This window comes from Bos indicus, chromosome 19 (genome assembly GCF_029378745.1).
Source record: "Bos indicus isolate NIAB-ARS_2022 breed Sahiwal x Tharparkar chromosome 19, NIAB-ARS_B.indTharparkar_mat_pri_1.0, whole genome shotgun sequence".
Lineage (NCBI taxonomy): Eukaryota > Metazoa > Chordata > Mammalia > Artiodactyla > Bovidae > Bos > Bos indicus.
Window position 1 is genome coordinate 21,500,964 of NC_091778.1, and position 17,505 is coordinate 21,518,468.

The window sequence follows — 17,505 nt, forward strand, 5'->3', positions numbered from 1 at the left end:
GCAGTTCCCGGAGTGCCTTGCGTCTGCCATGGCTGCCTCCAGCTGGCGCGGGGCTGTGCTCCTTCGAACCGTGTCGGGGCTCTGGCAGGCAGGTCCTGATGCTGCGAGGGAATGGATGACCCGGCTCCCCTCTCTCTTGGGTTTTCAGCAGAGGTGCGTTTCCTGTGTAGCGGGCCCGGCCTTCTCTGGTCCCCGCCTGGCTTCGGCTTCACGCCCTAACGGCCAGAACTCAGCCCTGGATTGCTTCCTCGGACTCTCTCAGCCAGACAACTCGTTGCCTTTTCGCGTCCCCGCCGTGTCCGTGCACAGAGGTAAAGAATGCAGATAAATTTGTCCGCGACTGTCACGGCTTTAGCACTGCAAGTCCCGTGTTAAGGAAACCCCTCAGTCTCTGGGGCTATCATCTTTGGCTCTATATTGTAGAAGACGATCTTGAGGACCCGAGAGATAGAGGCGAGCAGTGAAGGATCTCACAGGAAAGAAATACTAGGTTCTAAGAGTTTTCGAGGTAGAAGGAACCGATCTATTCCCAACCAGCGACGCCCACAAAGAGCAGGAAATTAAAGGGCCACAGGATGGCAGAGTTGTGGCTCTCTCTCCCAACGTGGGGCGCAAACTCGACCCCAAAATGCCCCATCTACTTACCAAGACACGGAGTTACAGTTGGTCCTTGAACAACTGGGGGCAGAGATATTAAAAATGCTGAACCCGCGCAATCGAAAGTCCTTGTATAACGTATTATTGGCCCTCCATAAGTGCAGTTCCTTACATACCCACAATTCCAGATCCAAGGATTCAACCAAGTACAGAAACCAACATTTAATGGGGGGATGGGGAGGGCGGAATCCTGTGTGTAAGTGGACCAGCCCAGTTCAAACCCATGTTGTTTAATGGTCAACTATGAATAGCACTCTCTTTTCTTCAAGTAGCATAGACTAGAGGCTGAACACAAAAACTGGTCATTGCGATGCAGTGTCATAGGAGCGAATACTGAAAGACTTGGAGAGCCTTCATAGTACCCTTCGTAGGGGGAGACAGCTGAGGGAATTTCTGGCTTTATCTGGTATGGTGATACTTTAACACATGTGCATACATTTACTGGGCACACAATATGATTCCACAAGGTTATTGAGTGCAAGGCGTTGTACTGAGATGTTTTACACAACTGTCAGTTGTCAAAAGAAGGTTATACAGTAACTGAGTACCATTGATACCATTTGTTTTACATATGACAAAACGAGAAAATTTGATAAAGGCATATAAACAAACTAATGGGCAAACAAAATCTCAAAGCCAGGTCTCGACTTCAACCTGGTGCACTAATCTCTTATCCATACTCTTTTTGTGGACAGGTAGGGCTATGTACCGGAGAAGGCAATGGCACCCCACTCCAGTACTCTTGCCTGGAAAATCCCATGGACAGAGGAGCCTGGTAGGCTGCAGTCCATAGAGTCGAGAGGAGTTGGACACGACTGAGCGACTTCACTTTCAGTGTTCACTTTCATGCACTGAAGAAGGAAATGGCAACCCACTCCAGTGTTCTTGCCTGGAAAATCCCAGGGATGGGGGAGCCTGGTGGGCTGCCGTCTCTGGGGTTGCACAGAGTCGGACACGACTGAAGCAACTTAGCAGCAGCAGCAGCAGCAGCAACAGCAGCGGGGCTATGTACCTGACGGAGGATCCAGATTGCACTGCCTCTCACTCCCCTCCTGTCTCCTCATGCAGATGAGCAAGATCTCCTCTTGGTCCATCGCCCCGACATGCCTGAGAACCCCCGAGTCCTACGAGTGGTCCTCCTGGGTGCCCCAAATGCAGGAAAGTCTACACTCTCCAACCAGCTGCTGGGCCGAAAAGTATGTTGCATCCTTGACCCTTCCCTCTCCCCTTTTCATTTCTCACTTCTTACTGTGCCTTTGTGGATTGTTCCAGAGGGATCCAGGACCTCACTTGGGATTTCTTTCTTCCTGGCAGGTGTTCCCTGTCTCCAAGAAAGTGCACACCACTCGCAGTCAAGCTCTGGGGGTCATCACAGAGAAAGAGACCCAGGTGGTGGGTACTTGCAATGGATGTCCAGCAAACAGGACAGAGGGTGAAGCTAAGACAGTCTCCCTTAACGATTGGACCCTTCGAAAATGATGTTTAGATCCACTTTTCTTAGGGAAGGGGGTGCTCTTCCTTTAGACCTGGAGCAGTTCTCTCTCTTGCCTTACCCCTCTGGTATCTAGTCACAGAGGTCTCATTGCCTCTTTACTGCTTCCTAATATTCCATATATTCACAGTTGTCCTCCTCCTCCTGGATCCTGTGTATTGACAGAAGTAAAACAGCTGGAGGATAAAAATCTAAAGTCAGCTCAGCCAAGAAGTGGGGGCAGGCTCCTGACATCAAGGGTGGGTGGCTTTTCACTCCCCAGTCATAATCTTTCCTCCTGGGGTTGGGGACCTGGGCATCTCTTTCCTGATTTTAGATCCTACTTGACACACCTGGCCTCATCAGCCCTGCTAAACAGAAAAGGTAACAGCTGGGGGAACAGGGAGTCGTTGGGGGGAAAGGTGTTGAACAGAGAGTGGGGCGATTCCATCCTAGGGGCTGGAAAACCCCCTGTCACACCCCACCCCTCCTCAGGAATGCATCACTCACCAGACCTTCCTGACCTATGTGTGTCTGTCCCTTAGGCACCATCTGGAGCTCTCTTTGTTGGAAGATCCGTGGAAGAGCATGGAATCTGCTGACCTGGGTTAGGCTCAGGCTAGGAATCTGAGGCCCAGTTTTCATGGTCATGGCCTGTCATTCCTGGTAGTTTGGGGGGTTGGGGGTTGGCCAGATGCCATACCCTGGAAGTTTTTTCTGCGGGTGGGGGAAAGAGTGATCATAACCCTGTCCTCCTCCATACGCTGCCGACTGCCAGTTGTGGTACTTGTGGATGTCTCGGACAAGTGGACTCGGAACCAGCTCAGTCCCCAGGTGCTCCGGTGCTTGACCCAGTTCTCCCAAGTCCCCAGCATCCTTGTCATGAACAAGGTGAGCCCCACCTACCTGAGGAAGGGGTCTCCTTCGAGGAGACTGACCTTCACTGACCACAGTCTTCTGCCCATCGCCCACCCCCAGGTTGATTGCCTGAAGCAGAAGTCCGTTCTCCTAGAGCTCACAGCCGCCCTCACTGAAGGTGTAGTCAACGGCAAGAAGCTCAAAACGAAGCAGGCCTTGCGCTCACGGCCAGACACCCACTGCCCTAGCCCAGCAGCTCAGGGCCCAAACCCACAGCCTGTGAGAGACCCTCAGCAGATGGGCTGGCCCCACTTCCAGGAGATCTTCATGTTGTCAGCCCTAAGCCAGGAGGATGTAAAAACACTGAAGGTCAGTTAGCCTGGCTCTTGGTGTGCAGCAGGTGAAGACAAGCCTCAAGAGTTCCTCCTGGAAGTGAGAGTGAGAGGGAAGTCCTGCTTGGGACTGATACACTGACTTCTTCCCTCTCTGCCCATAGCAATACCTCCTGGCACAGGCCCGGCCAGGGCCCTGGGAGTTCCACAGTGAGGTCCTCACCAGCCAGACACCTGAGGAAATCTGTGCCAACATGATCCGAGAGAAGCTCTTGGAGTACCTGCCCGAGGAGGTGCCCTACAACGTACAGCAGGTGTGGGCACAGTGAGGGATCCGGGGGCTCCACCTGGAGCAGGGCAGCTAGGTCCCCAAGAGCAGGGCTAGGGGACCTGCCTGACCAGTCACAATGTCTCCTTGTGCAGAAAACGGTGGTCTGGGATGAAGGGCCAAGTGGGGAGCTGGTGATCGAGCAGAAGCTTCTGGTGTCCAAAGAATCTCACATGGTGAGCAGGGCTGGGCTTGGAGGAGGGACCAGGACTCTGTTAGGCAGAGGTTCTTCCCGACTGCCTGACAGCCAGCTAACGGCCCTCTTTTTGACCCCACCCTCAGAAGATCCTGATCGGTCCGAAGGGGTACCTAATCGCTCAGATCGCACAGGAGGTGGGCCGAGACCTCATGAACATCTTCCTCTGTGAAGTTCAGCTCCGCCTGTCTGTGAAACTCCTCAAGTGACCACCCTCCGCTGTCTTTTCCAAGATGTCCCCGCCCAAGCTGCTGGCGGGAGCCACTAACCAGAACTGCCTGCAGGGCCTGGGGCCAGGCATGGACACCAATAGGCTGACTGACTGCTGGCTGGCCTGGCCGAGTCTGCACCACATCTGCCGAGTCATGCCTTCCTGCTGGAGCCTTCCTCCTTCAACCTGCTTTAGCTGGGTTCCCAGGTGGTTCCTCTGCTTGGGGCTATAGCTACTTGGGTCTTAGAAGCTGGCCCTTTGGTGCAGAGCACTGCTTCCCACTGGCTTTGGGCCCAGAGTCTCTGAGTTGCCAGTTGTCAGCAAAGAGGAGACCTTTCGCCTCCGCACTCAGTTCGTCCACTTGGCAGTTGTGTAAGGACCCATGTGTCCTGAGTGAGATAGTGCCCCTCATCTACTCCTCATGTCCTTGATCCCTCCCACCCCACCCCATCTCCAATCTCAAATGCGAATAAAGTTCAAAGACAAACATTCTGGTTCTCATCTTTATTTCTTTAGAACAGGAAAGAGAAAACTCACTCATTCCCTCACCCCCACACCATGGTCTGAGCTGGAGCTTCCCTCCCTTTGGTAGTCTGCTCCAGGGATCCGAACAATCTTCTTGGCACGTTTTCTGGGTGCAGCAAGAGAACCGTTACCATTACTAAACTCAGTAATGGTAACGGTTTCCTCGCCACCCCAAGTGCCCTGGCGGTCGGCAGGCTGTGATAGGCAGAGCAGTGAGCATGGTGGGCTTAACAGCAACCCCTGGCCTCCTCCGCTGGCTCCAGAGCTGGGAGCACCCGGACTAGTACATCATCTATACTGTAGTGTCTCATTGCAAACTTACAGTATATGATGATATCCCAGTCAGGGCCCTGCGGGAGGCGCAGGGAGCATGGCTCAGAGAACGAGGGGCAGAGAGAGACAGGCACTAGGGGCGGAGCAGGACAGGGCCAGGCTGGACACACACAGCCCCCCACTCCCTGGGAGACATCTTGACTCTCTGATCAAGGACATCCTGAAGGGGACTTATCCAAAGAGCCTTTCAGAGCTAGGGTCTGTTGAGAACTTAGGGACCCAGCGCTGGTGTGAAACAAGCCAGAGATCACAATGAAGCAGAAGATTCCCTCTGATCAGACCCACAAGCAGATGGAGCCAGAGGAGGAACACTTACCTGGAGCTGAAACTGCAGACCAAGGAGGCCTTTAGAAGTAGGGAGGCCTGTCCCTGCCTCTCCACCCCAGCTGCCCCTTTTTAACGCACCCGCTGGCCCCTCCCCTTGGGTGGGGTACTTTCCCGGGCTCTGGAAGGCTCTATCTCTTAACCCTTTGCTTGCTAGTCTCCTTGGACTGAGGACTATTGGCCCTTCTTCCCATTAGGCCCTTTGTCACATATTCTTTTATGGAACTTGTTAAGCTTAGGAGCCACCCTCCACTCTCATCCATGAAACTGGTCACCCATCTGCTGGGAGGAGAAAAAAAAACAACCTCACCCCAGCCATCCTTTAGGGCTTAATTACTGATCAGAGCCCTGGGAAGGTAGTGGTGGTGGGTTCCGGTGTTAGGAACATAAAGAATCCTCCTGCCAATGCAGAAGACTTAAGAGACATGGGTTGGGTTCGATCCCTGGATTGGGAAGATCCCCTGGAGAAGGGAATGGCAACCCACTTCAGTATTCTTGCCTGGAGAATTTCATGGACAGAGGAGCCTGGTGGGCTATAGTCCATGGGGTCACAAAGAATTGGACACAACTGAAGCAACTAAGCATGCATATTAGTTTGAATCTCTGTAAGGCAGGGAGAGTCCTGACAGCTGGATTTTGGGGCAAGCTCTGACCTAAATTCCGGTCCCCAGGCCCCTTCTATGTTTCTGCTGAGCCTAAGAAGGCCAGAGCCCTTGCCAACCTCTGCCATGGCAAGGTTCTGTAAGTGGAAGGGTCCTCTGCTGGGAGATGTGAGGGCAACTGAATCCCAAGCTCATGTGGGAGCCAGCCTAGGAATGGGTAGGGACCTGTTCTTCAAAGCTCATGGCCCCTAGGGTGAGAGCCTGGCCGTATTGGTTCTCTGCCTCTGGGGAAGGTGAGTCTCTTGGAGTAGCAACTTCTCAAAGCTGGGCCTCTGTAACTTGGACTCCCATTCTGGGGAACACCTGGGCCTCTCTGCTTCCTCTCCTTCCTCCCTCCTAGACCATCTGGTATGTGTGCTGGGAGGCAGTTACACCCCTCTGCGGGGGCAGATGAGGCCAAGATGGGGAATGAGAGGGAGAGACTCAACCTTCTTTTGGTTTCTTGGAGATATTTTACCTCCTGTCACAGAACCTTGGCACATGCTCTTCCCTGTTTGGCACAATCTTCCCTCCTTTCTTGTCTCCTTAACTCCTGTTCTCTCTTTAGATCTTAAAGTGTTATCTCTGCAGGGAAGTCTTCCCTGGCTAAATTCCCCTGTTGTGGGCTCACCTATTTGTGTGGTTATTCATATTAAGCAAATTTTCACAAGGGCCTGCTTTATTCACTGATGTCTGTCTACCGCAACGAAAGTGAAAGTGTTAGTCGCTCCGGTCGTGTCTGACTCTTTACGACCCCGTGGACAGAGGACTCCACGGGCAGTCTGTAGCCCGCCAGGCTCCTCTGTCCATGGGATTCTCCAGGCAAGATTACTAGAGTGGGTTGCCATTCCCTCCTCAATGGATCTTCCCAACTCAGGGATCGAACCTGGGTCTCCCTCATTGCAAGTGGATTCTCTACTGTATGAGCCACCAGGGAAGCCCCTCTGCCACAGAGCAGTGACTAAATAACATGTCGAATGAGTGATGTCATGTGGGGGAGGGGAGAGACTTTGACCTGAGAAGGCAGACAGACAAAGCTGTGGCTGTCTCAGGCAAGTCATTTTCTTGGACAGTCCCCATTCCCTTTCGTAAAAGGGAATAATAGCAGTCCCCAGTTTGCAGAGTCCTGAAAGCTAAGTGATGAGCTGCTGGTCAAGCACTTAGCACTGTGCTCGTCCTGGCCCACAGGGGCTTTGTTGTTGTTTAGTGGCTAAGTCGTGTCCAACTCTTTTTGACCTCATGGACTGTAGCCCTCCAGGCTCCTCTGTCCATGAAATTCTCCAAGCAATACTGGAGTGGGTTGCCATTTCCTTCTCCTGGAGATCTTCCCAATCCAGGGATCAAACCCCAGTCTCCTGCATTGCAGCCGGATTCTTTACTGCAGAACCACCAGGGAAGCCTTTTAACAATTTCCACCTCACGCCCTGCTCCGAGGGGCTCACTGAAGACCCGTTATTGAACATCTGAAAACTCATCAAATACTCTTGAAAGCAGCTAGAGGCCATTGAGGACATCCAGGTTTAGAGATAACAGGCCTCAGGTGACAGCCCCGATTCCATTGTTCCTGCTCTGTGGCTCTGGAGCCAGTGCTCCTCCCTTCATTTTCCCCATATGTGAGATGGGCGCTTTCCACACTGACCTCACGTGGCGGTTACAAGGATTAAGTGAGCACTCATGTCAAACTGTACATGGAACAACAGACTGGTTCTAAATTGGGAAAGGAGTATATCAAGGCTGTATGTTGTCAACCTGCTTATTTAACTTATATGCAGAGTACATCACGAGAAATGCCGGGCTGGATGAAGTACAAGCTTCAAGATTGCTAGGAGAAATATCAATAACCTCAGATATGCAGATGACACCACCCTTATGGCAGAAAGCAAAGAAGAACTAAAGAACCTCTTAATGAAAGTGAAAGAGGAGAGTGAAAAAGTTGGCTTAAAACTCAAAATTCAGAAAACTAAGATGGCATCTGGTCCCATCACTTCATGGCAAATAGATGGGGAAACAATGGAAACAGTGACAGACTATTTTTGGGGGCTCCCATATCACTGTAGATGGTGACTGCAGCCATGAAGTTAAAAGACTCTTGCTCCTTGGAAGAAAAGCTGTGACCAAACTAGACAACATATTAAAAAGCAGAGACATTACTTTCCCAACAGAAGTTCGTCTAGTCAAAGCTATGGTTTTTCCAGTAGTCATGGATGGATGTGAGAGTTGGACCATAAAGAAACCTGAACACAGAAGAATTGATGCTTTTGAACTGTGGTGTTATAGAAGACTCTTGAGATAAGTCTCTTGGATTGCAAGGAGATCCAACCAGTCCATCCTAAAGGAAATCAGTCCTGAATATTCACTGGAAGGACTGATGCTGACCCTGAAACTCCAATACTTTGGCCACCTGATGTGAAGAACTGACTCACTGGAAAAGACCCTGATGCTGGGAAAGATTGAAGGTGGGAGGAGAAAGGGATGACAGAGGATGAGATGGTTGGATGGCATCACCGACTCGATGGACATGAATCTGAGTAAGCTCCGGGAGTTGGTAATGGAAAGGGAAGTCTGCCGTGTTGCAGTCCATGGGGTTGCAAAGAGTCAGACATGACTGAGTGACTGAACTGAACATGTCAAACACCCAGATCGGAGCCCAGCACCCATGAGCCCCTGTCAACTTTCTTCCCTCCTTCCCCATTTCACTCGCTTGCTGTGGGACTGCAGGCTAAGTGCCACATTTTTTAACTTTGGCGGTCATATACATATTACCAAGTTGCAAGATTTAAGTGAGAATGTGGGTGAGCAGCCTTCATAGACCCAGATGCTTTACCCAGTGAGGAGTTCCCCTTGTCTACTCCTGCCCTTTTGGACCCTCACTTCCTGGTCCTGTGACCCTAAAGATAGTCCAGGTTCCCCTCCCAGAGTCAAATCTTCAGGCACTAGGGCCAAATTCAGGCCACTCACTGCCTAGGTTTCTACTTAGACCAAGGGCCAAGTCCAAGGGTGAGCTTGGACAGAACTCAAGGATCCTGGAGGTAGTGGAGAGAGATATCTCCACCAGCCAGAGACCTTGTGACTGTGGCCCTGAGCTGGGGTGGAGGGTGCTGCCATCAGGGTGTGGGCTGGTGGAGAGTCGGAGCCTGGGTGGGGTAGTTTGATTAGCAGACTCGGGGCTATCAGGGGTGGGGGCCTTTCTTCTTATCAGGAGCTTGCAGGGGCCACAGTAGAAGCTGAGGACACTTTGTTCTGAGGGCTGTCTCCTGGATGGCTACTCTTCCATCCCTCTGCCTCCATATAGCCTTGAGGGGAGTTAGAGTGGGGTCCTTCTCCCTTTCTGCAGGTCACAGAAACCCCTGGTGACCAGCATAGGGTTGGGGAATTCATTTCTGGTCCTTGGGCCAAGGCTTGTATGTTAACTGCTTTTGCTTCAGACTTCGAGCTTCAGGGCTCTCCTGAGCCCGAGGTGGGCTGGGACCTTCCAAAGTCTGGTTCCGATTCCCGCCACTGCAGCTTTTAACCTTTGACTGTTATTTTGGCCTTCTTTGGATGAAGTTCTGAAACTCAGCATATGCTGAGTGATGAAATTAAGGATAGTCAGATCTGAAAGAGTGCTTCAAAATCATGGGTTCAAGTCACTCTTTTCTACAGAAGAGGAAACTCAGGCCCAGAGGAGGGGCGGGTATCACCCAAAGCCTCAGGGTCCCCTCCACCTCACAGCATCAGGGGACCCAGAACACTTATGAGAAATAGGCAGGCAGGAGTCAGTACCAAAGACACAGATGGCACACAGGTATGATGCCTACATAGACACATAACACACAGAGATACACAGCTTTTAAAAATGGACTCAGCTAGTAAAATTACTCTTAATTTCCTCTCGGTTGTTTTACTAAGTTTCATAAAATTGGCAATTTTGTACAAAGATATAAGAAGGCCAAAATATGTCATTCAATGTTTCACAGCACAGAGAGTTAGCATCAGAGCTCATCTTAGAACCAAGGACTTTGAGAAGTTCTGGGAAATTCTGGCTCTCCTGTATTGCTTTAGAAACAGGAGGCCCAAAGCAAGAGCCTGGTGTGGTTCTAGGAGTTTCACAGATGTGACAAGAAAAGCTAGAAAACTGAGCAAATCCTTATTTTCCGGGTTGGGCTTGTGATCTGGGGCTTTGTTGGAGATTACTACCAGTGATTACCTTTTATTCCGGCTTGGTTTCATCTTGACCAGCCTGTGAAGCTTCTTCTGACCCTCCCTGAAGATTGCCCCTGTGTCCAGGCTTGGACCTGCTCTGTTTTCCTCATCACATTGTGAGAATTTATCTGATCCCTTATTTGTCCCATAACGACTCTACAAGTAGGCACCTTGTCTGATTCTTCCCTGTGGCCCCAGCACCCTTCATGGGCCTTATCCTGAGAGGTGCTCAGAGAAACCCTGACACTGAAGAAATGCCCCGCAGACAACGAGCAGTGTGTGCTTATGTTCTCAACACGTTCCCTTACACACTGTAAGCCTGTTGGCCCCACGAGCAAGCACACAAGGTAAGCACGAACTCAGGTGTGGCGGGTCCTAGCAATGGCTTCCCTGGGGGCTTTGCCACATCCATCAGTCTCCAAAAGATGACTGCCTGCCAATGTTATAACAGAGAAACTGAAGCTCCAGGAGGAAACTCAGGGCCCTGGGTCACACAGTAGTCAGGAAAAGAGGCAGGACAGCAACCCCACTCTCCAAACTCTAGATCCCTGACTCCAGGCCCAAAGCTGCTATGAATGAGGTTGATTTCATGTGTGCGTCTGTGGGGCCTTTCAGAGTCTCAGACGCAATGGAATCAGACCTGAGCTTTGCCACTTACCTACCAAGCACATGGCTTGCTTTGTCTCTCGGGATGAGCTTCAGCCTCCTCACCTCTAAACTGGGGCCGACCTTGGGAAGACTCAGTGAAAGAATGTGTGGGAAGCTCCCAACGAAGCCGGGATTCCCTCCCGGCTTCCGCTTCCTCAGATCCTCCCACCCATCCCACCCCTCGTTTAGCCTCTTCCACACCTGCTCTTGGTCATCTCCAACCCACCAACATTCCTCTCTCCTTTCTCTGACCTCCTATGGTTCATGAAGTGGGCCCTCGCATGGAGCTCACTGCCCTGGACTCACAGTCAGGGCAGAACCGCCGCTTGAACCAGAGCCTCAGCCTGTACGGTTCAGAGGTCGTGCCTGAGAGGTCTTAACTTTCCTTCCTGACCACTGGCCCAGCACTGATGCAGAGCCAGAGGGAAAAGCGTGGCATTGGATCCGTCAGAGCCCAGGCTCCATTGCAACCTACCAAGTGGGCCTGGGCCCCGCCCAACTCGTGGAAACTTGCTTTCCTTAGTAAAATGGGCTTAAAATGCCATCTTTTTCCTGACTGTAGTACAGGTGAAATGAGACATAGAGCTGAAAATTTGTAACCTAGAGCCTGACTCCTCCGTAACAGGAGATTAGCAAACGCCAGTCTCCTTCCCTTTACGCTTTGCATGGCTTTTCCTGCTCGTCCTCCCCAGGAGGGCATGTTTAGCTGAGGCCTGCATGGTCACTCACATATCTGCCAGGTACGCATGGGAGCTCACACCTGCCCAGGCTCACATTGAGGCAGAAATAGAAACTTCCTAGCCCATGCCTCCCTAGCTCTGTTCATTAGCTCCCAGTTCTCTTGGTCAGTGGGAGGCCCCATGTCCAGACTCAGGCCATGCCCACTTCTGTCTCCTGGCACCGTCCTGAAGGTGGCTGTTAGGTGGGGAAGGATCTCCAGGGAGCCTGGGTGTTCCTTCCTGCTCAAATCCTTCCCGCCATCAGCCTGGCCCCTGCCTCCCTCCCTCCCTGCCAGGACAACCTCTCTGCTTCACAGCTGCTGTGAAAGAGATAGGCAGCCTGGATTATCAGGCCGGAGGAGGCTCCCCATGGCAGCCCCCATCTCCACCCTGGCAAAGGTTCCAGGGCTTAACCCCCTCTGTGCTGGGCCCTCACCCCGACTGAGTCTGGTTCCAGGCTCTGGGCACGAGGCCTGGTTCTCCTCACTCTGGCAGGTGTGATGACTCACCCTTCCCCCGTCACTGCCCATTTCATGCCTCCAGCATCCTTCAAGCCTCCTTCAGCAAGACCCCTGCCTTTTCCCAGGGCCCTCTGGTCGTCTCCTCTGGCTAGCCACCGTCTCTGACACAAAGGCTAAACAGGCCCATCTCCTGGTTAGGGGCCGGTGCAGTTCACCCAGGCCTTCCTTTCCTGAATGTCAACAGGAAGTAGTGAAAAGAGAACAGGAGCCTCAGAGTCTGGGAGTCTGGCTTCCAGTTCTGGTTCTAGCTCAGACTCTGTGTGACCTCAGGCAAGTTTCTCCACGTCCATGCCCCTTGGTGATTTCATAAAACGGAGGGCAGTAGCTCTTTTCACAGGGTTGACTGAGGGATTACATGAGAAAGACACACATATCACTTTAGTAATCAGTTGGAAAACAAAATTAAAATCTGAAGAAAGAAAGAAATGCCTGCGAGAGGGCCTTATAAGCCAGCTACCAAGCAAAGGATACCAGCTCCTACACGTTAAGTGCTCACGAAGTGCCGTACTTGATGCGAACGTGAGCGCGATCATTCGGTCCTAATAACATCCCCACTACAGATGGCCCCAGGGCTTCCCAGGCGCCTCAATAGTAAAGAATCCATCTGCCAAGGCAGGAGATGAGAGAGTCACAGGAGATTCCTATTCCTGGGTCAAGAAGATCCCATGGAATAGGAAATGGGAACCCACAGTATTCTCGCCTGGAGAATCCCAAGAACAGAGGAGCCTGGCGGGGCTACAGTTCATGGGGTCACAAAGAGTCGGACATGGCTCAACATGTATGCACAACACATAGATGGCCTCGGGCTCAGTTTTTTTTTTTTTTTTTTTCCGGGCTCAGTTTTGAACCTCTTTACACCTATACTCGTTCCTTCGTTGAGTTCATCTTGTCTCATAGCTTTAAATACTGCCTACGTACTGAGCGACTCCCTAAGTCCTGTGTCCAAGCCAAGCCTCTCCCAGACACTAATGTGTAAACTGAATCTCCTGCTTGGCGAATTTCTCTAATAGGCACCTCAGACTTAACATGTTCAAAATCGACATCCTGATTCCACTTCAATTCTGCTCCTTCAACTATTTCTCCCATTTCAGTAAATAGCAGCTCCATTCTAGACCAGTCAAAAAACCTTGGAGGCAATTTATTTATTTATTTATTTATTTTAATTTCTAAAAACACTTTATTGAGGTGTAACTGATCATAAACTGCACTGATTAAAAATGCACGCTGTGGGACTTTCCTGGTGGTCTAGCAGTTGAGACTCTGACTTCCACTGCAGGGGACACAGGTTCAATCCCTCATCAGGGAGCTAAGACCCCACATGCCATGCTGGGCAGCGAAAAAAAAGCACAATTTGATAAGTTTGGACATATGTATACACCCACTGAGACAATTTATTCTTGAATTAACTTTTTTACTGAAGTACAATATATATTTTAAAAAATGCACAACTCATAAGTGAATTATCACAAAGTGAATAACATCTGTGCAACAAGCATCCAGGTCAAGAAACAGCACATTGCCAGGAGCCTCCTGTGTCCTCTCTCTGTTACTCCCCTCTTTCTCTCCAAAGGTGACTTCTATCCTGACTTCTGATGCTATAGATTAGCTTTGCCTGCTTTTTTGGATGTTGTACAATGGGATGAATCCTAATCACTAGCTCACTAGGGAACTCCCAGTATTCTTGTACTTATATATGTGGGCATATATCTGTGGGGGTAGAATGGTTGGGTCAAAGGGCATGCTTATGTTCAGGGGTGTGTGTATATGTGTGTGCGCGCATGCGCGCTCAGTTAGGTTCAACTCTGCGATCCCATGGACTGTATCGTGCCAGGCTCCTCTGCCCATGGAATTTTCCAGGCAAGTGTAGGTACTATGGCGGCTTAGTGGTAAAAAATCTGCCTGCCAATGGAGGAGATGCAGGAGACTTGGATCCCTGAGTCAGGAACATCCCCTGGAGAAAGCACATGGCAACCCACTCCAGTATTCTTGCCTGGAGAATCCCATGGACAGAGGAGCCTGGTGAGCTGCAGTCCACAGGGTTGCAAGGAGTCGGACACAACTGAGCTCACGCGCATGCACCTAGGTACTATCTTCTGTCCTCAGGTTTTCACAGTGGTTGTATTGACATACACTTCTTCAGGATGTGTGTGAAATTTCCAGTTGCTCCATATCCTGCCCTATGCTTCGTATTGTTGCTCTTTTCTATTTTAGTCATTCTGGTGGATGTGAAGTGGTATCTGTTATGGTTTGAATTTGCACTTCCTTGATGACTAATGAAGTTATGCGTGCTTGTCCCACTATTCATCACTGTGTAACAAATTATCCCCAAATTTGGAAGCTTAAATAATTAATATGGTCTGAACTTCTCTGGGGGGCCCATGGTTAAGACTCCATGCTTCTACCAGAAGATCCCCTGGAGGAGGGCATGGCAACCCACTCCAGTATTCTTGCCTGGAGAATCCCACGAACAGAGGAGCCTGGCGGGCTACAGTCCAAGGGGTCACAGAGAGTCGAACACAACTTAGGACATAGCATGCTTCCACTGCAGGGGGGCATGGGTTGGATCCTGATCAGGAAACTAAGATCCTATATGCCTCTCAGCCTAAATAAATACATAAATAAAAGATAAAAGCTCTTAAAAGAAGAAAAACAAATGAACAAAAGCCAACAATTCTTTTCCTACCTTGCATAGTTTTGGAGGTCAGGATTTCAGGAGGTCTGCTGGGAAGAACTAGCTTGGGGTTTCTCTGGCAGATGAGGTCAGGTAGGGACTGGAGGAGCTGGGGGCTGATGGAATAGCCATCTCTCTTCATGTGGCTCAGGGTGTATCCATGAGGTCTGCCTGCTGGAGCTTCCTCACAGCGCAGACTGCTTACAGAGTGGCTGAAGGCTTAAAGATAGAATATTCCATCAAATAAAGTGGAAGAGACATTGTCTTTTATGAGCTAGTCTTGGAAGTCCCATAGGATCACTTCTGCCTTATTCTATCGACCTAAATAGTCACAAAAGGCCACTCAGTTTCCAGGGAAGGGAGCAGAGGCTCCACCTCTGATTGGAAGGACTATCAAAGTCACACTGTAAGAGGAAGTGTAGGATGGAAAATATTGTTGCCTGTATCTTTGCCACACGTGTTTGCCTATCGGCCATTCTGCGTAGTGCTTGAGCCATCATTTCTCCTTTTTCTGAGGGGTTGTCTTTTTCTTTCTTTGTATGCAAAATATATTCTGGGTGCTAGTTTTCCCCTCAGGTATATGTGTTATAAATATCTTTCTCCCTTATTCTGAGGTTTGCCTTCTCATGCTCTCAATGGGTCCTTGTGTGTGCGTATGTGTGTGTGCATGTGTGCTTATAAACTGAAATTTTTATGAGACAAGTGTAGATTCATATGCAGTTGTAAGAAATAAGAGAGAGATCCCTTTCATCCTTTACCCAGCTTCTCTGCTGGTGATGTCTCGCAAAACTGCAGAATAATATCATAACCACAGCCAAGTATCACAGGATGTTGACCTTGATATAGTTTACCCGTTTTATTCAGATTTCCTGTTTTGCTTGTGCTCACTTACATGTGTGTATTAAGTTGTATACAATTTTATCGTGTGTACATGTAGCCACTATGATAAAGTTACTGAACAGTTCTAGTACAAGGATTCCTAATGTTTATAATCACACCAACCCCTGTCCCTACCACTGGCAGCCACTAATCCATTTCTAAAATTTTGTCATTTCAAAAATGCTATATATACCTTACACACATTAGGATGGCTACTACCAAAAAAAAAAAAAAAAGAAGAAGAAAGAAAAGAACAAATGTTGGTGAGAATGGATAGAAATTTGAACACTTTTACACTGTTGGTAGGTGATGGGTATGTAAAAAGAAGCAACTGCTGTGGAAAAGAGTACACTGCCTCAAAAACGTACAGAGAATTCCTTGGCTGTCCAGTGGTTAAGACTCAGCGCTTTTATTGCAGAGGCCAAGAGTTCAATCCCTGGTCAGGGAAAAAAAACAAAACCCCAAACAATAGCTAAAACATGGAAACAATCCAAGTGCTTATCGACAGATGAATGCATAAGCAAAATGTGGTGTATACATACAATGGGATGTTGTTCAGCCTTGAGAATATTATGCTAAGTAAAAGAAGCCAGTCACGAAAGGGCAACTATTCCAAGATCTCACTTCTGTGAGGTATGTAGTCAAATCCATAGAAACAGAAAGTAGGTTGATGTTTGCCAGGGGCGGGGGACAGAGAGGGATGGGGAGTTAATGCTGAACAGGGATAGAGGTTCAGTTTTACAAAATGCAAAATGTTCTGGAGGATGGATGGCAGTGATGGTTACATAATAATGTAAATATGCTTAATGCCACTGAAATGAAGGCTTACAATTGGTGAAGATGATAAATTTTGTTATGTGTACTTTACCACAATTAAAAATAAAGGCTTTATATTAACAGTTGGAATCATGTATGTAGTACACATGGACTTCCCTGTGGCTCAGACGGTAAAGAATCTGCCTGCAACGGAGGAGACCCCAGGTTTGATCCCTGGGTCAGGAAGAATCCCTGGAGAAGGGAATGGCTGCCCACTCCAGTATTCTTGTCTAGATAATTCTCTGGACAGAGGAACTTGGCAGGTTACAGTCTATGGGGTCACAAAGAGTCGGACACAACTTAATGACTAACACTTCTACTTTCACATGTAGTACGTAATATTTTTTTTTGCTATGCATAATTCCTTGGAGATTAGTATATCTTTTAATAAACAGATAGTCTTGTTTTTATTTTTGGCTGCACCCTATGACTTGTAGGATCTTAGTTCCCTGACTAGGGATTGAACCCAGACCACTGCAATGAAAAGTACCAATTCCCACTGGGGAGCTCCTTCTTTTCTATTGATTGATTTCTGCATTGTTTTAAAAATGTTTTGATTATCCTAAGGTCATGACAATATTCTGTTATTTTCTATATGTTTTACCATTTTACTTTTCACATTTAGATCTACAATCCATCTGGAACTGATTTTGTGTACAAGGTGAGGTTTAAGGTCAAGAATCATTTCTCCCCCAGATCTCCAGTATCTTTTATCAAAAAGACTGTCCTTTTCCCACAGCTCTGCATGGTCATTTTAGTCATAAAATAAATGTGGGTCTATTACTGGATTTTCTGTTCTTCTCAATGTAATCTTTGGTGTACTTTGTGCCAGTATCACACAGTCTTAATTACTAAAAAAGGAAATGGCAGCCCACTCCAGTTGCCATGGACAATTCCAAAGAGGAGTCTGGCGGCTACAGTCTGTGGGGTCACAAACAGTTGGACACCACTGAGCAACCAACACTTTCACTTTTTTTTATGTCTTGCCGTCTGAGTTTGAATCCTCTCACTTCACTCTTTTTCAAGCTTGTCTTGATTATTCTTATTCCTTTGGCATTTCCCCATAACTTCAGAATTACTCTGTTGATTAAAAATTTCTTGGGATTTTGATTGGGATTATACTGAATTTATAGACCAATTTTAGAGAATTGGTATCATTGCAATACTCCCTTTTTTTTTTTTGGTTGCACTGA

At 48.9% G+C, this 17,505-nt stretch overlaps 1 protein-coding gene across 2 annotated transcripts; it reads left to right on the forward strand.

Annotated features, from left to right (window-relative positions):
* On the forward strand, nt 1-4,542 carry ERAL1 (Era like 12S mitochondrial rRNA chaperone 1). Of its 2 annotated transcripts, none has more exons than XM_019982261.2 (10): nt 1-311; nt 1,726-1,853; nt 1,972-2,049; nt 2,466-2,512; nt 2,674-2,735; nt 2,907-3,019; nt 3,107-3,355; nt 3,483-3,632; nt 3,742-3,822; nt 3,932-4,542. In XM_019982261.2, exons 1-10 carry the CDS (start codon nt 29-31, stop codon nt 4,049-4,051), a joined length of 1,311 nt encoding a protein of 436 aa, XP_019837820.1. In that variant the 5' UTR covers nt 1-28; the 3' UTR covers nt 4,052-4,542. The 2 variants fall into 2 exon arrangements, with proteins under 2 accessions (XP_019837820.1, XP_019837819.1); XM_019982260.2 differs by having other exon boundaries at nt 2-311; nt 3,929-4,542.
* The last annotated feature ends 12,963 nt before the right edge of the window (nt 4,543-17,505 follow it).

Excerpts from the sequence above, each read along its gene's own strand:
- ERAL1 (XM_019982260.2), top strand. The coding sequence starts at position 29 with ATGGCTGCCTCCAGCTGGCGCGGGGCTGTGCTCCTTCGAACCGTGTCG. Across the intron at positions 2,513-2,673 it reads AGCCCTGCTAAACAGAAAAG|GCACCATCTGGAGCTCTCTT; the intron begins GTAACAGCTGGG and ends TCTGTCCCTTAG. Across the intron at positions 3,356-3,482 it reads AGGATGTAAAAACACTGAAG|CAATACCTCCTGGCACAGGC; the intron begins GTCAGTTAGCCT and ends CTCTGCCCATAG.